At 31.1% G+C, this 21,104-nt stretch overlaps 4 protein-coding genes and 1 long non-coding RNA gene across 9 annotated transcripts; 2 read left to right on the top strand and 3 right to left on the bottom strand.

Annotated features, from left to right (window-relative positions):
* Positions 1 to 22: 22 nt before the first annotated feature.
* Positions 23 to 5,839, bottom strand: Mcm2 (DNA replication licensing factor Mcm2). The gene is made up of 15 exons (XM_083051481.1): positions 5,662 to 5,839; positions 5,126 to 5,298; positions 4,760 to 4,923; positions 4,510 to 4,592; positions 4,247 to 4,429; positions 3,696 to 3,907; positions 3,378 to 3,570; positions 3,035 to 3,238; positions 2,547 to 2,778; positions 2,205 to 2,455; positions 1,612 to 1,776; positions 1,219 to 1,524; positions 901 to 1,083; positions 634 to 789; positions 23 to 350 (listed from the first exon to the last, which is right to left on the bottom strand). Exons 1-15 carry the CDS (start codon positions 5,662 to 5,664, stop codon positions 222 to 224), a joined length of 2,637 nt encoding a protein of 878 aa, XP_082907607.1. The 5' UTR covers positions 5,665 to 5,839; the 3' UTR covers positions 23 to 221.
* Positions 5,840 to 6,382: 543 nt separating this feature from the next.
* On the bottom strand, positions 6,383 to 11,920 carry Ctps (CTP synthase). 2 transcript variants are annotated; one of them, XM_083052415.1, is made up of 11 exons: positions 11,408 to 11,920; positions 9,989 to 10,132; positions 9,768 to 9,853; positions 9,455 to 9,586; positions 9,112 to 9,276; positions 8,703 to 8,990; positions 8,501 to 8,589; positions 8,052 to 8,350; positions 7,678 to 7,785; positions 7,340 to 7,555; positions 6,383 to 7,138 (listed from the first exon to the last, which is right to left on the bottom strand). In XM_083052415.1, exons 1-11 carry the CDS (start codon positions 11,571 to 11,573, stop codon positions 7,041 to 7,043), a joined length of 1,791 nt encoding a protein of 596 aa, XP_082908541.1. In that variant the 5' UTR covers positions 11,574 to 11,920; the 3' UTR covers positions 6,383 to 7,040. The 2 variants fall into 2 exon arrangements, with proteins under 2 accessions (XP_082908541.1, XP_082908540.1); XM_083052414.1 differs by having other exon boundaries at positions 9,962 to 10,132; positions 11,408 to 11,918.
* An 813-nt stretch (positions 11,921 to 12,733) lies between these two features.
* Wkd (TBC1 domain family member whacked) lies at positions 12,734 to 15,737 on the top strand. Of its 3 annotated transcripts, none has more exons than XM_083052416.1 (5): positions 12,734 to 12,894; positions 13,751 to 13,919; positions 14,005 to 14,572; positions 14,845 to 15,114; positions 15,280 to 15,737. In XM_083052416.1, the coding sequence occupies exons 2-5, from the start codon at positions 13,768 to 13,770 to the stop codon at positions 15,382 to 15,384; spliced, it is 1,095 nt and encodes a 364-aa protein (XP_082908542.1). In that variant the 5' UTR covers positions 12,734 to 12,894; positions 13,751 to 13,767; the 3' UTR covers positions 15,385 to 15,737. The 3 variants fall into 3 exon arrangements, with proteins under 3 accessions (XP_082908542.1, XP_082908543.1, XP_082908544.1); XM_083052417.1 differs by lacking the exon at positions 12,734 to 12,894 and adding an exon at positions 12,913 to 13,280; XM_083052418.1 differs by lacking the exon at positions 12,734 to 12,894 and adding an exon at positions 13,341 to 13,482.
* A 146-nt stretch (positions 15,738 to 15,883) lies between these two features.
* Positions 15,884 to 19,609, bottom strand: LOC145944209 (uncharacterized). Of its 2 annotated transcripts, XM_083052419.1 has the most exons (5): positions 18,898 to 19,609; positions 18,423 to 18,598; positions 17,644 to 18,128; positions 16,868 to 17,161; positions 15,884 to 16,428 (listed from the first exon to the last, which is right to left on the bottom strand). In XM_083052419.1, exons 3-5 carry the CDS (start codon positions 17,998 to 18,000, stop codon positions 16,171 to 16,173), a joined length of 909 nt encoding a protein of 302 aa, XP_082908545.1. In that variant the 5' UTR covers positions 18,001 to 18,128; positions 18,423 to 18,598; positions 18,898 to 19,609; the 3' UTR covers positions 15,884 to 16,170. The 2 variants fall into 2 exon arrangements, with proteins under 2 accessions (XP_082908545.1, XP_082908546.1); XM_083052420.1 differs by lacking the exon at positions 18,423 to 18,598 and having other exon boundaries at positions 18,898 to 18,915.
* A 198-nt stretch (positions 19,610 to 19,807) lies between these two features.
* LOC145944210 (uncharacterized) lies at positions 19,808 to 21,104 on the top strand. The gene is made up of 2 exons (XR_014426637.1): positions 19,808 to 19,904; positions 20,822 to 21,104. It is a non-coding gene; the product is annotated as an uncharacterized LOC145944210 (long non-coding RNA).

Below are 21,104 nucleotides of genomic sequence, written 5' to 3'. Positions count from 1 at the left end.
TAACAGGATAATAATGTTTGAATTTATTACGAATATAATTTAATGTATTTAACGACAGAATATCGCAATAATTGTGTAACAGTGTTCAACAGACATGAAAAAAAAATTATTATATCAAGTATTTCAATGCAATATAAAAATTTTATACGAGAGATAAAAAAAGTTTTATATTATTTTATTAAATAGTTATGTATAAAAATATGACGTTGCTTTTTTCCAGCTCAATCTTCAATACCTTCAGGCAGAGTCTGCACTATTACTTTTCTTCTTGATTCGTAAACGAAATTGTTTGTCTTGAATATGTCACTCTCATAAAATGGATGCAGATTATGTATGTCGATTTGTTTTGCCTGTAATCATAAAACATTAATATTAGCATAAAATAAACTTTATTTCTTATGTAAAAATTTTAATAAAATGTAAATATTTGAATAAAAAGATTCTGATATATATATATATATTTTTATGATATTAAAAATAATAAAGTTAGATTTTTTTCTATATAAATATTAGACTAAAATAAGATAAAAAGATTTTTTCAATCCAAGTCATTGAAATAATTTGTGGTTGATTATATACTTTGTTAACTCAATATATATAACTTTCAAATTTCATTTAAATCTTTTACATTACCCGTTCCAATAAATCTTTCTCTGAAATTTCGACAGTCGTGATACGTCCGCCATGCAAAGCCTTTTGAAACGCCAAAGTATCTAGAGTGATTTGTCGTAGTATGTAATATAAGAGTTCACTATGGTCTTTCTTATATGATAGATATTTCTGGAACGTCTGTAATGAAATTTACATGTGTATTGAAAAAAGTTTAGATTAAATGCCTTTTCGGATTAAATGTAGATTGAAACTACATATGAAAAAAATAGATATTCTAAAAAGAGATACCTGGCGCATAGATTTCATAACGGAATATTTTTGCGTATCCACAAAACTATCGAGAATTATTCTGATGGCAAGATTCATATCGTTTTCTTGAACGTGATCTCTCAAATGCATTTTAGCACTAGCTTCTGCCATACGAATAATACTTTCTATATGACGTACGGTAATAGGCAAACTTCCAGTCGCCTGTAATGTAATAACGATACGTGTGACATGTAAAACTTTTGAACATTTAAGAATAGTATTTAATATAGATTTTCTTAATCTTCATCTCAAAATTTTTCAAGAATATATATAAACAGGTATTCTTGTTCTACTCACCAAGCTTTCCTGTCTCAACTGACTATATAATTTAGCGACTTTATCCTGATCAATATTGTTCAGCTTCGGATGTACATTCTGTTTTGCGTAAACGATATACTTTTTGAGAAGGTCCTGCGGAATGCATAGACTTTGCGTGACAGGGTCCAATTCTACGGCCTGTGTTCTCTCCGTGCTTGTCGGATGATGCTTGATGTGCGAGTTGACGACAAATTTGGCCAAATGACGATCTTGCATAGGATCAACCTCGTCCTTGACAATACACAATACGTCGAATCGCGAGAGAATCGGTTCCGATAGATCCACCTGCATAAAATTAATCATGAATAAATCATGATTTTGTAAAAGCAGATTTTGAAAAAAGCAGAATAAAAGGATATAACAAATGCATACATTTTCTGCAAAGGTCATACTGGGATCGTATCGACCACCGATAGGATTAGATGCCGCTATCACTGCGCACCTCGCATGGAGAGATGTAACGATGCCAGCTTTGGAGATAGAAATACTTTGTTGCTCCATAGCTTCGTGGATAGATGTTCTGTCCTGATCGTTCATCTAGAAAAGTGGAAATTACAACGCATTTTTAATAATTATTCTCATTGAATTGTGATGTAAATTTTATAAGTAATTTACAAGTCAATTAAAATTTTATAAATTATACATTATATATTATAAATATACATACATACATACATACATACATACATATATATATATATATATACTGGCGGATCCATTATACATACATATGTACATATGTTTAACATAATTATGTAATGTATATGTAATATATGTATATGTATGTGTGGCGATATATTAGAAATAATCTACATTGATATTATATAAGAATTTTAAATGTCAATCATTAACAATAATTATTACAATATAAAATATTTTCATTAATATGATGATATGATTATAACATTATCAAGATGTTGATATTAGTATGTTACTGCAGTCATTTAAATAATATAAATACGTACTTTATCAAACTCATCGATGAGGCATATTCCGTGATCGGCAAGAACCAAAGCTCCAGCTTCCAAGGTCCATTCTTTGCTGACGGGCGATCTTCTTACATAAGCAGTCAAACCAACAGCCGAGGCGCCCTGACCCGTCGTGAAAACCACTCTAGGTGCCACCTTTTCCACATATTTCAAAAATTGCGATTTAGCAGTGCCAGGATCTCCGCACAATAGGACATTTATGTCGCCGCGAACTTTGTGCTTGTTGCCTGCATGTTATAATATAAACAATGAAAAAGAATCCTTAAATATCTTACATAGCTTTAGATTGATAAAATAATTGGAATGCAAAAGAAATACCAGGATTTTTTGGTTCGCCACCGAATATTGTTAGTGCCAATGCTCTTTTAATGTTCTCGTGTCCGTAGATCGAAGGCGCGATACTCGCGACAATGCGATCCGCGATCCGGTGATCTTTACTCAGAGCGAGTATACTCGAAATGTCCTCTTCCGTCAATGAATCTACTATTTCTTTCGAATCTTTGACGAATAAATGATTAGCTAATAATACGGTGGAGAATACTGGGAAACCCTGTAAAAATATAATAAATTAGAGAACGTCTTTCTCTTATGAAAGTTACAAAGGATTATTTTTCTAAGGAAAGACATTATTTATAATACATATTATAATATAAATATTATAATATTATTATTATATAATATTTATATTATGTATATTATAATTATATTATAATATTATATATAATATTATAATATATTATAAGTATTATAAAATGTAATTAATTAGCTGTAATTTATGTATACGAGTTTACAGAATTTAATTTTACCTGTTCAGTGTTTAAAGAACCATCATAATTATTGGTGTAAATAGCGGTAACGTCTATCTCGTCCCCAGGTTTACAACGATCACAAAGATCGGACAGCAGAATGCAATCTTTACTGCGAGGAATTCTGCCAGCTGGTATTCTACCCGGGGATTCTTGTACCGTTATCTTCTGGTAGTTTCTGTATATAGTTTGCTCCATATTGATCTGAAAGACGACGTATTTGTATTTAATTATTATTTATAATTTATAATTTTATATATTTAGAATTAATTATACACAACTAAGAATATGTTTTAAGTAATGAAATGGTAATTTAAGAATAATAATGTAAAATTTTGATTACCATGAATGGACCAATACTTTGACACTCGGGACACGAGCCTGGTTTGACTTCTGTGTTTTGAGATTGAACGAACGGTCCGAGAACGTAACCGCATTTCGTACAATCATATTTCACCACCGATAATTGTGGCAAGACTCCCGTAGTCGCCGTTACAACTCCAAGAGTTCGTACTAGTTGATTCAAGTGAAGTTTTCTATTATAAAAGTAACGTTATTTTAATATATCATTTGCATTGTGAGATTGCATCATGAGATTGTGCATAAACTACATAAAATGATGAATATTAATTAGATGAAATAAACAAATATACATCTTTACCTGAATGTGCGCAATTCTTCAATCAACGGCAATTCCGATATTCTCACGTGAATTTCTGATGTGACTCTCTCGTAACTGGGGAAAATTGTCAGTACCAGTTCCTTTGCAACTTCGTCGAATATCTCGAGCATTTGAAATGGTGCTTCTGGCAAAAAATAGGCCAAAACATGTTCCTTACTGGCAAGAATGGGAAATTCCACTATGAAACTGGACTATTGAAATAAAGAAACACAAAAACCCCGTGAAATGAAAATAAAAACTTAAATAGATTTGTTATCATGAAATAAAAATCATAATAAAAAAAACATTGTTATAAAAATAAGGAAAGAAAATCCTATTTAATATAAGATATAAGATGTAAATTATAAAATTAAATATATAAAATAATATATAAAATATCAGTACTTTTATTTTATCAAATATAAAATAAAAATATTCTATTATTCCAAAAGTTTTTAAGTAAATTTTTATCTCGAATAAATTAAAAATAAATTTTATTATAAATTAGAACTTTTTATTAGAATTATATCTATATGCAAGATATCTTATACCTGATTACTCTCGCACATATGGCGAATACGTTCTTTATACATATATTGTCCCTTGGAATTTGTATGAGTGCGAAGAAAGCTTTTAAAACGATTCGAAATTTCTGTTCGTGGTCCTAGCATCATGACCCATTCCTTTACTGAGTGTCCTTTGGTATCTTCTAAATTTTCAATGGATTCAATCATCTGAAATAATAAAGAAAACAATATTAAATAGTTAGTAAATACACAATACTTGATACTATATGATATGAAAAGATTATTACTTCTGCATCTTCCATTATGCCAGCAGCAGCCTTTTCAGCCATACGTCGTTTGCGTGCTTGCACATCTTCTTCATCACTTTCATCTAGAAATATACAAGAAAATGTCTGTTTTTGAAAAATATTCCATAATTTTATGAGCACATTCTCTAGCTTTTATAGAGGTATTATTATTATATTAGAATTGATTGATTTTATAATTTATAATTGTTGCTTTGGGGTTTACTTTGAATAGAAAATAATTAAAAATTACCATAAAGCAAATCACGGTCATCTCTTATGATACCAGCTGCATGATCTCTTTTTCGCATTTCTGTCTCTGCGGCTATACGTTCATCCTGAGACATTTCTGAGTATTCTGAATCATCAAGTAAATTGGGATCATATCTGTCCAATGCTGACATAGGCCGATAATCCCTATCATAAAGTAGAATAATTTTATTTTTGCTGCATTTTAATATGTTTTTACACATAGAAATATACATATAATACATTTTCTAAAATATTTAATTCTTAATTCTTTTGAATATTAAATATTAATTTAGACATCTAAATTATTACATGTTTTCCACATGTCTGTTATATTAAGATTACTATTTTAAAAATGTCAAATCCTTACGCTTCCATATTATCTCCAAATAATTCCTCTCCCTCTTCTTCTTCTTCATTATTAACATTATTATCTCCATCAAGCAAATCGGATTCATCTTCAAATGGCTCATCTATATTAGGTGCAGGAGAGGTCATCGCCTCAGCCTGTCGTTCAGAGTGTACAGGAGAGCTTGGTTGACTCTAGTAAATGCACATAAAATTAAACGTTATCTCTTTTTCTTAATTACAAAAATGTATAGTATATTATTATTCAATATATGTATATATACATATATATATGTATTATACATATATATGTATAATACATATATATATATGTGTGTGTGTGTGTGTATATAAACATATAAACATAAACAATATATTACTCTTATGCAAATATCTTTTTATATATAAATTACATATGTAATATATTAAATATATATATTTATAATATACTTTTATATATATATATGCATGTATGAATGTAATATTCCATAAAGATTATCAGAGATATGTTTTATTTATATCTATGTTATTTATTTTATTTATTTGTATATACTTTACCATGTTGTTTACGATATGCTTTTGCCGCGAAAAACCGTTCTTTTTATATTATTATAAGAAAGTTGTTATAATTATCGATGCAAGTGTTTTCTTATCTTTGTAACTGCTGTAAGTTATAATAAACTGAGAATCAAATTGTTACATTACACAAATTACACAAGCCATCAACATATGGCCGAAAAACATTTGGCGGTAAAAACACAAGCTTTGTCATAGACTTTCAATTATAAAGAAAGGTAAAGACATGTTAAAATTTATAACCAATAGAATGCGCATGTCCAAAATTGACGAATCAGGTTTCACTACTGTGATTTAACCCGCAAGAATTTAAGCTCTCAAATATGAATAAAATATCATGCGAACATAATTATATAAATAAAAAGACGCAAATTAAAATTTCAAACATTGCAATATTTAAAAAATTGTAATTTTATTAATTACTACTTTCTTTTGTCAATGTTATCAAGACTATGATAAATTAATTGTTGCTAACTTAAATAATCTTTACAAATAATCATGTATAATTTACAAATGAGAACAAATGATTTTAATAAGAGATATGAGAGTGACTTTGGCTTATAACAATTAAATTTTTTTAATTCTAAGCTCATATATACATATAAATTTTATTTTATTTGAAACATATTTATTTTTTTTATAAATATATGCATACAAAAAATGTTAAACCATGACATGATTACAAATTATAAAACTTACAATATCTAATAAAATTCATATTTAATTATACATTACATTATACATTGTGTTTGATACAAATGAGATTGTAATAAAATATTAGAATATTTCAGAGGACATTCACTAGACACTATTTATGTATAAAAAACCAGACTAATATAAAAAAATGTAGTTTGAATACTGCAGATTTACAATTGGAATAAAATTCGAGCTATATTGTAAAAGCTATTTACGTACAATAATTTATCTTTCTTACGTTCTTATTTCACTTCAACTTATTAACATCATTGTTTATAAATCTCTGGCACAAGAGAATGTGATGTCTTCACATGATAAAAATAAAATCATTTTCTATAAGTCTGCTTATATATCTATAATTAATAAAGACATGAAATTTCGTAATAATGAAATTGAGATACAGAGTGATTCCGAAAGTTATCATAAATTATGTATTTGTGTTGCCTCTTGTAAACTATATTATAATACCAATTAATGTTTTCAATTATATCAAGATTTAAATTTATATTGTTAATGTATCGTATGAATATATTTCTCACATATTCATGTGTCTATATCATTTTCAATTTTTAATTATGAATTATGTAAGATTAGAGAAAGATATGTGAATCAGAATATAGGAAAATGGAATGACACAAAATTAATTTGCAATAATGAAACTATACTCAAAACAAGGCATTAAGTTCTGACATATTACTACCGCTTCTACTTGCGTTACCAGGCAAATGTAATTTTGACATTCCCTCCAACATATAGTCATCATCTGCAACAATCCATATGACAAATATGTAAGTTGTGAGAATTTGCAAGCAAATTGAAACTATATCTAGCTGATATATATATGTTTAATATAACAAAGAGCTAGATATAATTTCAATATATTAATCATTAATTTAATATATTATGTTTAATATAAATTTAATATATAAATTTTTATTTTTCTTTCAGATTATCTCATTATTACCTGATTCATTATCGCTTAATTGGCGAGGTGAAAATTTACACCCTCGTGCTACATAATATTTCAGTTTGCCTACACTGGCTAAAATTAAACCGAGAAACGGCGGTGAGGGTTTTAATGGCCTCGATAGATACTCGGGATGAAATTGCGTAGCTACATAGTAACTATGTCCTTCCAATTCAGCGATCTCCATTCGTATATTTTCATCGTCATCACGACCTACAAAAAAAATATTAGATCATATAATATATATTATCTTAATTATGTATAATTAAGATTTCGCATTATATTTAGCAGAACTGTAACTTTATTGTGTGTGGAAAATGCAATATATAACTCACCTACAAATTTTAAACCAGCTGCTTCTAAATCTTGAATGTAATCCGGATTTATTTCGTACCTGTGCCTATGTCTTTCTTCTATGACATCTTTATTGTCATACAATTTCTCTGTAGAAATATTATAAAATATGAAATATATATATTAAAAATATATAATGCTATTCCTGCGCGCAATATTTATTTGATATATATTTAAAATGTATATAAAATAAATTGTTCCTGTGCAATATTTACTTGATATATATTAAAAATGTATATAAAATAAATTGTTCCTGTGCAATATTTATTTGATATATATTAAAAATATATATATCAAATAAAGATTGCGCAGGAAAAAAAGTATCTCGAGTTGGAACATGGATTTTATTACTCACTTATGATAGAATTATTGTTGCAAAAACGCGTTTGTCTTTTGCCGAGCCTCATGGTTCCACCCATCATTCCTTGATTGTGCTCTGGCATGTCTATTACCACAGGACTACTAGTATGTGGATCAATTTCTGTAGAATTTGCTGTTGGGAGATTTAACACGTTTCGTGCAAATTCAATGATCGCCGCTTGCAGACCCAGACAAATGCCGAGGTATGGCTTATCGTTTGTTCTGCACCATCGACAGGCTTCCATCTTTCCTTCCAATCCTCTTTTACCAAAGCCACCTGGTACAATAACACCACTAACCACAATATATTTTAATGTTGTATTAGTACATAATTAATACATATATTTATATATTTAATATATATATATATATATATATGTATATATAAATTAAAAATTATAGATATAAGAAATACAAAATATAAAAATATATTGAAATGCTTACTTGCTTTTGCAAAGCTGTTGCCAAGCCTCGTGATATAAAACTGGATTTTCCATTAATGTACTTTGTTCTAGATTAGCGGCTTCAATAAACTGCAATAATATATATAACACTATTGTATAATCATTCAGAAAATAATAGTAGAATATGGTTATATAATGTATAAAATTATTTCAAATAATTGCGACATATTGCGAGATAGTACCGTTAAGTTCAATTTATAACCGGCCTCAATGGCAGCATGTTGCAACGCTTTTGTAACAGAAGCATAAGAATCCTCGAGTTTCGTATATTTGCCCACTAGAGCAATGTTAACATCTTTCCGCAAATGATCCATGCGATCAGCTAAGTCCCGCCATTTTCGCATGAAAGAACGTGGACGAGGCACTCCGATATTCAATTGCAATCGATCATTGAGAAACTCTATAACGCCCTGATGCTCAATAAGAAGTGGTACTCGATATATGGATGTTAAGTCGTGAACAGTGATGACCTAATTAAAACATTTGATGTCATTTAATATTGATTTCAATTAATTATTTAATTTCAAACAACTAATTTAATTAATCAATTAATTTCTTTATAAGAATAATATTAATATTTTTGATAATTACTTGCTCCGGAGCCACGTGACAGAAGTTTGAAATTTTTTCCTTGGCGGAATCACCAATAGGCATTTCTGATCTACAAACTATTAAGTCGGGTGATAAACCTAATCCACGTAACTCTCTCACACTGGATTGCGTTGGCTTCGTTTTGGGTTCGCCTGTTGATTTTGGCTAAAAAAAAAAAAGAAAAAGAATATTTCAGTAATAATTCAGAAAGTTTTCATAAAAACAAAGTTTACAAAGTTTCACAAAATTAATCATGCATTTATTATTGTACATAAAATATAGAAGAGATATGTAAACGGGGATATAATTGTATGTAAAGATTGTAAGCATGTAATGCAGTTACCTGTGGAACTAAAGATACATGAGCGACACAAAAGTTTTCTCTTCTTACTCTAAATTGAAACTGTCTAAATGCTTCTACAAACGGCATCCCCTCTATGTCACCTATTGTGCCACCCAATTCTACTATGCAAACCTGTATAAGATTATTAATAAATTATATAATTGTATCACAAAGTTTGTATATTATATATAAATATTTATATTATATATATGTATAAAAAAAAATATATATAAAAAATATTATGTAAATTAATTGTATATATCATCTTATTGAATTATCTAACATTATATAATAATTCATATATTAACAATACCTCTGGTTGAGCTCTATCTTCTGTTACAGATTGATTTGCGACTCTCTCAACCCACTCCTGAATAGCATCAGTAATGTGAGGTACAACTAAAAAAACAATATCGGTTTTTATTAATTTGTGCAATATATTGTGTTTTTTTTCTTTTTCTCTCTGTCTTTCTTTCATATATATGTGCAATACTAAACATAGAGAACCTTGTACTGTTTTTCCTAGATAATCACCACGTCTCTCTTTGGTAATAACATGTTGATAAATCTTTCCTGTTGTTATATTATTGTCCTTGTGAAGAGTGATGTCCAGAAAACGCTCATAATTGCCCAAATCAAGATCCACTTCACCACCATCATCGAGCACATAAACTTCTCCTATACATTGTAGAAAGATAAGATATAAGAAAACTGTTTAATATGATAAGCAAAGTTAGAAGAATAAGATCAGTACACAGTAACATAAGATGTTTTTTTTCAAGGAATGCTTTTACCGCTTACTTTACTGAACAATGGAATGTGATGATAAGCATCAAGTTTCATTGGATATTAGAAACCATCTTTGAAGCATGAATGAAATTATGCAAACATATATCATATTTATATAACGAGTACTATATTCTAATGATTAAAATAATTTGTTAATCAATGTGTTGATTGTTTCAAATAAACTTGTTAAACTTTTCTGTATCATAATTGAAACTATACGAGAAATAATTATGAGAAATAATTTAGTATTAATTTGATCCTATATCCTATATGTAATTAATTTAATAATATATAATTTCATAGAAAATATTAAGATTTTGCTATATTATTTTAATTTAAAAATAATAATATATAATTATAAATTTATAAATATATATATATATAATTTTGAAAAAAATAAGCCTTATACATAAATATACTTTTAACATTAACTTTTTTAAATTGTGCTTTTCTCTCTAGTTCTATTTTTCCTATCTTCATTTTTTGAATACAGGAAATACATGTATAGAACACCGGAAGACACTAAAATCATGCAGACGAATTTGTGTAGTTCTGCATAGAAAAATAAATTAATTGAAGCTTAAAATGAATAATCTTCTATTATTGCATTCTATACATATATACGTGATTGATTTTTTTATATACATATACTTATGTGGCTATAAAACCTCATTTGATCTTATTCAATGGACCTTAATTAATTGTTAAATAGCGTGGTGACAGCATGCAAAATGGCGCAAGCACATGGCTGAAAATTTTACCGCCATAAAGACCTCGTCTGCCGTGACATTTAGCGATTTTTGTTCAATTTCATCACACAACTATGCAGTTTTATTCAGAGATGACAAATTTTTTAGTTCTTTTCTATCGATTTAAAAAAAAAAATGGAGAGATAGACAGGTACCGGCAAGACGATTCAATTTAAATCTCACAACACGAGGTATATATAACCCTTCAACATGTTTTAATGAATTATAATAAAAAAAAATTTGTAAAAAAAAATTAAAATTACAAGTTAGAATCATGGTCTAGTCTCGGATATTCGCGATTCGAAATTGAGCTAAATGTCAAAGTGATATCAGTACGATCGATGCTCGCGAAAAAAGCGTCTCTTTTCAGACATGTCATATGTAATACGGTGCGGAAATTAACGTCATCGTTTACCGTGTTCGTAGGGCGAGAACGTTCCGGCATCGATGTTGATGTAGGGGTCGATCTTTATGGATGTCACACGAATGTTACAGTGCTTGAGGATAGTGCCGAACGAGCTGGCGATGACACCCTTCCCGACGCCGCTGATCACCCCGCCGGTCACCAGGATGTACTTCATGACTCGATCAGCTGATTCTTCGACGTTTCGAGGAAGGAGACGCTTCGCGGGACGTTGACAAGTGTCAGTGTCGCGTACTTGGACGAGCCTTGCGAGTCAAACCGTACCAGATCCAGCACCGAGTAAATCGCGCCTTCGCTATGTAAAGATCACAGTACCGTATGTAAGTTGTATGTATCGCTGCGGGACTTTTATAGGTAGGCCAGGTCTCAGGGCGAGCTTCGGATCTAACGGTGCCCCGGGTCTCTCGAAATCTATTTTTCTCTTTTTCGCTTTCGATCGCCGCATCATTTATAGATATTATCCGGTAAATAAATTAACATTCTGCTAGCAGATCTCTATTTTTATCTTCTTTGTATACAGTGTTTGCTGTTATCTAAATAAAATTATATAGATGATCATCTAGAATCTAGATGAAATTTTGGCGTTATCTTATCTTTATATAGATAATTAAAAAATGTATTATCTATATCTGCATCTTAGATAAAAAAAAGTGTTATCTTTACTAAATGATCTAAAATAATATTCAGATAATTTGATTTAGAGTTTCATAGCACATGAAAATATTTTAAGTAGTAGAACTTGAGCAGTAAACGATAAAAACTTATAAATAAAAAACTATGAATATATTTTTATATCTCTTTTATAATTTCCATTTTTTTATTTTACATTACATTTTTATTTATTTACATTTTTTAACTGTTTACATAAGCGATTTTAAAAATAATATTATCTGGAAGTTATCTAGATGAATCGTCATATAATTTTATCTTTTATCAAAATATATTTAAAACAAAATCATCTTCATCTTATCTAAGATGAATTTACATATTTTTATCTCATCTTTATCTAGCTAATTTTAAAATCATCTAAGCACAACACTGTTTGTATATATATCATGTATGTTTTTTTTGCATCTCTGCTATTCTCATCGATTGTCCAAACCATATTATCTATGGCCAAAGAATGACAACTCGAGTTTCGGGAAAAAAATTTTTTTTTTTTTTTTTTCAGCAAAAAGGCTTTGACCCTAGAGCCATTCCGCTTCGGGGGGGAGGGGGGGGACCGAGCGTAGCGCTCTCTGTAGGACATATTTGGAAACACTAGAGAGTCCGCCTCGATCGGTCGGTAAAGTCAATTTCGTCCGATCCCGCGACTATATATGATCATCTATACATCTGTCACTTTTCGTGCCTGATGCAACGCGTAGCTGTGTGCTAATATTTGTGTATACAACTGTGTACAGTGAGAGAATCCCCGAGTGAATCGTGTGAATGCGTTCGTGTCATCCTCGAGATGTCAAATTCGTCGAAGATTCACGGCAAGTATCGGTTATCCTCGCGATAATAAAGGATCCGCCCATCTCTACTCGCGCAGATTTCGCAGCTGCATTATATTCGCCCACTCGTGTGTCGCGAATGTAAATATTTGCCGAGTGAAAGTACACAGCGTTCAAGTATCCCTTGCCCAGAAAGCAGGAGGAAGAGGGAAAAAAAAATCTCGTATCACATCACAGAATTTGGCCACCTCTTCCTGCTTCTCTGTAATAACGTAAGGACGCGACGCGAAGAAGGATTAGTTGCCTCGTAAAACTGTACTTTGCTGTGCTTCCTGCATATTTATGAGACGGAAATAGGGCTTGATTCTCTCTCTCTACGTGGACGTTTAACTACCGTAAACTGTCAATTGCAAAGTAGGCGTAAATAGGTACATACATACATACATATACGCTGTGTGACGTTGAAACAATGTGAGATATACGTTTATTCGACGAATCGATGTTTTTTCGAGTGTGCGAATCCGATAAAAATGTCGAGATAATTGGCTGATAACGGAATTATTTCGACATGTAAATTTGTGCTATTTCTGGAAATGTTATGTATTTTACATACAGTATTATATATTTGCGGTAATATATTTTATGTGTGTAATCTGTGTATATGTGTCTGAAACATTATACAGAATTTATATTTTATGCTAGCTTGTAACTACGATTTTTTTCATTAACAATTAATATTTAATAACGACGTAAATACATTTGAGAATTTAAAACAGATGAGTTATATGATAATTTTACAGTATATGTTATTCTATGCAATTGACACTATGTGCTCATTTTATATCTTTCCAATTTATTAATAAATGTTTATATTAATAAACAATTTTATTCAATATAGAGGAGTAGGAAGATGCTATGGCTGCCTCAGCTGCATCGCGTAATGAGGAGGAGGAGTTGAACGGGGAGACTGAATCAGAGGCCAGTAGTATATACCAATGTGGTTCGGTGATCTCCACCGTACCTGATCGTCATGGATTCCTAGGTGGTTCGCAATATAGTCCTGAAAGGTACATACAATGAATCCTGTAATATAAAGCTAATGTAAGATAAATCCTGACAAGAAATTTATCTTAACGAAACTGTTGATTATAGGAAGCAATCCATATCACCCGATGTGATACTGCGAAGAGAAAGAAAATGGATACAGATGTTGAATAATTGGAGCCTTTTCATGACAACGAATTATCGCAAAGTCCGCGAAAGATGTCGCAAAGGTATACCGCCTTCCGTGAGACTGCGCGCCTGGTTGAATCTCTGCGGTGGTCAGCTTCTGATGAACGAGAATCCAAACTTGTACGAAGAACTGATCAAACGGCCCGGCGATCCCAAATATATAGAGGATATAAAAAAAGATCTTCATCGTCAATTCCCACATCATGAGATGTTCGTCGAGAACGCACCTGGGCAGCAAGAACTGTTCCAGGTCCTCAAGGCGTACTCCATTCTGAATAGCAAAGTCGGTTACTGCCAAGCTCAAGCGCCTATCGCTGCGTTCCTACTGATGCATATGCCAGCGGTGCAAGCGTTCTGGTGCCTCGTCGCGATATGCGACAAATATCTCGTCGGCTATTACAGTCAGGGCATGGAAACATTGCTGCGCGACGGAGATATTCTGTTCGCTCTTTTCAAGAGAGTCTCTCCTGTCGCATATAAGCATTTAGTTAGTATGAGTTATTGTACAATTCTTTAATACAATTGCATGTATGAATATTTATTTTAAAAATATTAAAAAGAAATTTTAATTATATTTATTTATTGAAATAATTTTTAATTATGATATTTTAAAGAGCAGTGCATATATAATATGCATATATATATTAAGATGTCAGTCATGTTGTCTGAAATAATTGATTCAATTTTATTGTTATAGACTGATTATATAATCACAGGTATATACGTATATAGATAATTAATTTAATATTATTATTTCAGAAAAAACAAAAAATGGAGCCAATTCTGTATATGACGGAATGGTTCTTGTGCGTTTACACGCGAACGTTGCCGTGGGAAAGTATCTTGCGCATATGGGACATGTTTCTTTGCGAAGGTGTGAAAGTGATTTTCAAAGTAGGCCTGGTATTGTTAAAGGGTAGTTTGGGTCGTTCATCCCTTGTTAAGCGTTGCCCGACGACATACGAGACTCTCCAAGTTTTAAGAAATCCGCCACAACATATCATGGAGGAGGAAGCTTTGATCTATCAAGTAAATATTAATTTTTTCTGTAATATATATATTTAATGTCAAAATTAATAAAAATTTAAATGTGCATGTGATTGCGGAAATCTTCACAGGGAATATATTTATATTTGTAATAGAAGGTATTATATACAAAAAGGTTTGCTACATATCTGTAATTTAATGTCGCAGATTCAGAGGTTGAATTTGAGCGAGGAGGATTTCGAGTACGAGCATCAGAGGCAAATGTTGAAAAGAAAGGCAGCGGAGAAGGAAACTGCCAATCGGACTGACTGACAATTAAGTAGTTAAATGGAAATATGAGGGGCGAAATATATATTTAACATATAACGTCCCAATATGTGCCTTCCCTTCCATTCTTCTGGTACTGTACAGATTTGTATCTCTTCCTTTCGCGAAGTTGAGAGATATAGCGAAAACTGATAGGTACGTATATTTACAAAATAGCGATTTTCATATACTTCGTCCATGCATACATACGTCCACATTCCCCGAGCAATCAGAATGCACTATTTATCTCTACTTCCTTTATCATTATTATACTACAAAAGAGAGCACAACATTTGTAGACTCGCATAATACTATTTAATGATATTTTCATTAGTGACATATGTTTAGTTACTGATCTTCGGTGGTCTTTAATATTATAACAATATTTATGTACAAAAAAATTATCTCATTTTTAAAATAAAATATAGTATATAATAATGTTATACTAAATAAATTATCTTTCGTTAATGTCAATCTTATATTAATCTCATATATTAATCCTTATCGATTAAGTATATTTATCAATTTTTTGAAACTTTTCTCTATATACGTGTTTATATTACTACATGTATATTTAAATTCTTAACAAAGTACGCACTATAGTTTGTGTCTCTCACTAATTCAATATTAAGACATTATTTCATATTAATATATACATAAAATATTTCTCTATTTCGAAATTAAATATTATTCGCGCAAACTTTAATGTATATGTTTGCTGATATGTTTGCTTTCCAAATCTTTGATGTGAAAATGCGATAATTTTTATTTTACACGATATCACACGTATTCTCAGCTAGCTGTGGTGAAATTCCTCCAACGATTGCGTCCGTCTATGGCATTCATCACGAAAGTCGTTAGACGCGGAAAATCGTCGTCGGCTACTCGCGCGTTAAAGAGCTCGAAGTGCGGCAATTTCGGTAGAAATAGCACACCCATCATGAATAGAAGAGCCATGCTGATAAACGTGCCGATCGCTACAAAGAGCGGATTCATAAGTTGCTTCTGAGTGTTCTCCGCGGTTTCCGTGGCCGCATACATTGGAACGATCTAAAAAGAAAAATGCCACACGTATTCATTTTGATTTTTATACGAAAATACTGATATAATAATAGATTCAAAATATAGCGCAACGAAGAATATAGATTTTTTAATAAACGTTGGAGATATTTACGCATATAATTCAATGAAATTCGAATATGAATAAGATACGCAAAGAGTATCCAAAAATTTGCATCTACATTTTTTCATATAGTAATATAAATTTCTTTAAACTTATTTTTTTTAATTCTTCGCTACTGCAAATATTATTGCGTATCGACATTCCAATGATTCCTAGCAATTTCTCGTGATAGCGATTCTCGGTATGTTTTGCATATCACCGATAAATATACTGTACGCTCGCATAAACGTCTGCTTGTACCGGGTGATCGCAAAAAATCGCGACTGATATGCCTAACGGCGCAACAGGTTCGGGATTCTCCCTTACCGCAGCCTGCTGATGATGATGATCTCCTTGCAGCTCGGACGCGAAGCTCTTGAACGGAAAGAAGTAATAGTTGTACAACGGGTATTTAACCGGTAGCTGCAGGTGACCGAGCTGCGACGTCGCGTCGCCGTTGCCGCCCGCGGCATTCAGTGCCTGCGTCAAAGCTGCGACGCTGATCGCTGACCCTTTTTCCAAGGCCTGCTTGTACAGCGCGGCCAGCTTTGCTCGTGTCAGCACCAGTGGCTCTGGTTGTTTTACCTTGGGATAACTGGCCGCGGTCACGGGATCGCGCACCTGAAAAATTTGCGGACATTAATACCTTGACAAATTAAAAAGGGAAGAATTTGATATATACAAGTCCTATTTTAATTGATCACCCTCCCCAAAAACTTTTTTATTTTTGATTGTACAACAAAATGTTTCAAATAGAAGTTGTTTGACTTAAAGGGGGACAGGAGATAACGCTGACTTTTTTTAAAAGTCGCTTTTTAAGGTCAAAGGTCCTAAATCAAACAAATTTATTTGAAACATTTTGTTGTACAATCAAAAATAAAAAAGTTTTTTGGGGTGATCGATTAAAATTGGGATTATCCTATATATACAATATATATATTAGCATTTTGAAGAATTAAAAATATAAATAGAAGAAAAAAGTAGATATGAAAGACCAAATAATTATCAAAAATTAAGAATGCATAAGTTAAGGAAATTTCTTTCAATTTATTCAGTTTAATGAGTGATACTTTTATTTTTATTAATTAGATTTATTCAAATACCGCATAAAGTTGTACTATATTGTTCGCAGCAGCCAGAGCTTGATCGGCAAATGCATTATTTGCGCTCGGCTTTTCCTGATGTTTGACGTCCTGATGAACGTTGTTAGTGCTGAGCTTGCGATGTACATTGTCCTGGTTATAATCACCTTTATAGCCGGCATATTGATAATGATTCACCGCCAATCGATCATGCATCGTAATGCTGTTAGACGGCACATTTAATTCCTGAAGCTCTAGCATTGCCTTTTGAAGATACTCCCCGCTCGTTTCGGCGCCACACAATCGAATGTTGACAATGATCAATGATATTAACGCGGCCAGCCGCGAAAATGGCTTTGATTTCCGCGATAAATTCATACTGAATCGCTTTTATAGGCTTATAGCATCTGTCGAGCCAAAGGATTTATGATTTAACGGTTCCTTAATAATTAACGTCACTCTTTCATCGTTCGTGTAATCATTTCTCGGTGAAACATTCAAAACATCTAAATATATATATACATATATCACTATTTATTCAATTGTAATTATCAAGAATATTACAGTTAATTAAATTTTTATATTTCCTGTTTTTTTTAAATTTTTTAGCAGCAAATATATGTAGCGTGTAATATATAATTATATAATTATATGTTATATTCAGCGTGTAATATATAATTGTATAGTTATATTCTATTGCAACATTATTAAATCGAATACTCGAAAATTTTAGTGAAACAATTAAAATTGATTAAAGTTTTATCAACGTTTATTCTTTATCATAATGAAGGTTTACGTACAGAAAAATTCTTTTACATATATAATAGAAAATCTTCTAATGTTGATGCAGCCGAAACACATTTTCGAGTATCACTGTTTTGTTTTATAATTCATAAATATATTTTATAGAAATGTTTAAAAAAATGTATTTTTCATTATTTTTGTAGCACATACATCTTTGATTATACACGATTTCCTATAAAAAGAACCAGATACAAAAAATTAAACAGCTGCTCGAGTATTATGATATATTGCATAATAAATAATGAAAGTAGATTATTTTAACATTATTCGTAAATGAGATACGATAATTTCCGCGAAGACACATGCACAAAGTATTAAATTCTTCCTGATAAAAAGAGCAACGCACGATGTATCATTGGAATTAATTTACAATTCATTTACACTAACAATAAGATAAGAGATCACGACACGTGGTCTGGCATATGCGTGTTTACAGCCGCCTGCGATAATCAAAGGGTTAAATAAATCAACCTAGGTCGCAAACACAGCTTGAAATTACACATCCGGTCTTCTTTCGCGGTAGACATACGATCGTATCGGATCGAAGAAACGCGAAAAACTCGTATGCTCGATCGAGGTAGATTGTCGAGCTCGTTCACGAAGGTACTATACACTGTGAATGAACTGAATTAACTTCCTTCACCGGTACGCATTTCCCCTCCATATATGCATTCGGTGAATCCTCGTGAAAAAGCGGATCATGAAGATGGATACTCGACGAATACTAATAATTTGATAGTAAATATATGCAACGTGTAATATATAATATGTTATATTCTATTGCAACAATTATTAAATCGAATACTCGAAAATTTTAGTGAAACAATTAAAATTGATTAAAGTTTTATCAACATTTGTTCTCTATCATAATGAAGGCTTACGTACAGAAAAATCCTTTTACATATATAATAGAAATCCATTAGACATCCTCCATGAATCTGTTAATAAAAGAAACTTTTTAGGAGAATTTCATTCTTGAAAGTTATAAGTTTTATTTAATGAATTTTATTTATAACTTGAAAAAAAAATTATAAGCTTTCTTGACTTCAAGGATTTATAAATTTTAATATTTATGAAAAATTAACATTATTTTATATTTTAATTGGAATTGTATATACAGTAAATTTTTGTGTTTTTCTCTCGCAAGAAATATTGTTATTATAAAATAATTATACACACAATAATTACAGAATACAATTTCCTATTAGTTTCTTTTGATTTATTGTTTTAATTTTTATGGTATTAGCTCGGAAAATTCCTGCAAAAAGTTACAAAATGTAACAAAGAGTTACTTCTTTCAAAATGACCCACTTGTGTATTATATTTATAATATTGTATTTCCGGCTTTGTTAGACCAGTATTTTATTCTGTTGGGTGTATGCGAGAGTAATATAACGGATGTACCCGAAACCCTCGGGACCTAAATCGTATGATCCGTGACGGTTCGCATGTGATGGTCATCGTTTGATGCAGAATATGTAAGTAAATTGCGCGAGTAAATTTTTGATAAAATCTAAATTACTTATTCTAATGTTTGATGAGTAGAGTCTCGTACTGTTTATAGTCTCTCGTAAAGAATCATTACGATTATTGCAGAGTAAATTAATTTTGTGAAGTTTGAAAGAAAGTTATCTATCATGAGAAACTTGATTTACAAAATAGGAAATTAAGATTTTTATTTTTAGAAGGAATCGATTTTCCCATGAAATATTTTAATTTCTGTCATCAAAATATAATCACTGTCACGTACTTCAAAATTTAAATTCGAAATTTATATAGAGATATGTAAATTATTCTAATGTTAAAAAATAAACTAAATTTTAATATCAGATATAAGTTAAAAATACTAATTCGTTAAAGTAAACTCATTAAAAATTCTGATACATCTGATCTATCTTGAGATATCAAAATAATTTACATTCCCAATTTGCTGTACAAGTAATTACGTGCAAATTCTAAATATTTGATTAATTCCAAAGTGGTATGAAGACGCAGCGAATGTGGCTAATTAAGATCAAAGAAGAGATGAAAGAGTTTATAATTCAAGAGGCATCTCGCCAATCTTGTTTCAACGCGAGCAGGCGGGTTAAATTTGCTTTCGGAATTTCGAATGTATGTCACTAACCCGATTTGCCCCGCGAATCTTCATCGACCGTGTCAAACTGAAACATTTTTACTTCACACTTTGTTATTATGAAAGAAACACAACGACATTCGTATATAGCTGTAAGAGCGAATAGATGGAAGTTATCTGACGGATCGATCAAAAATTAATATAATTTCGCTGATTTTTTAATTGTCGTTGCACAAAGAAATAATTCGACGCCGATTCTTTAATTATTTTTTTTATGCACACTTGTGGCATTTGAAATTTGACAACTTGTATTGCTTTTAGTGACTGACGTGGCTTTATTTATCTATGGAAAAAAAATTCGCATTCGGGAAGCTTCGAGACAATAATGAAACTTGCAGGAATCGCGGTTCGTTGATCGACCGATACGAGCCGTTAAGTGACAGACACTGTTGATTACCCTTGATTATTATTGTTGTAAAGGATCTTCCGTCTCCATGGACTAGAAATCATGATACACTCGACGAACACGAAATAGATCCGCTTCCTAGTGAGTCTTTCCGTCATAATTAATTATGTCGGTGTCACTGTAAAAAAAAAAAACAAA

Source organism: Prenolepis imparis, unplaced genomic scaffold (assembly GCF_030444845.1).
Source record: "Prenolepis imparis isolate NDT839.2.m4 unplaced genomic scaffold, iyPreImpa1.0 SCAF_12, whole genome shotgun sequence".
Lineage (NCBI taxonomy): Eukaryota > Metazoa > Arthropoda > Insecta > Hymenoptera > Formicidae > Prenolepis > Prenolepis imparis.
This window is presented reverse-complemented; position numbering and strand designations above follow the sequence as displayed.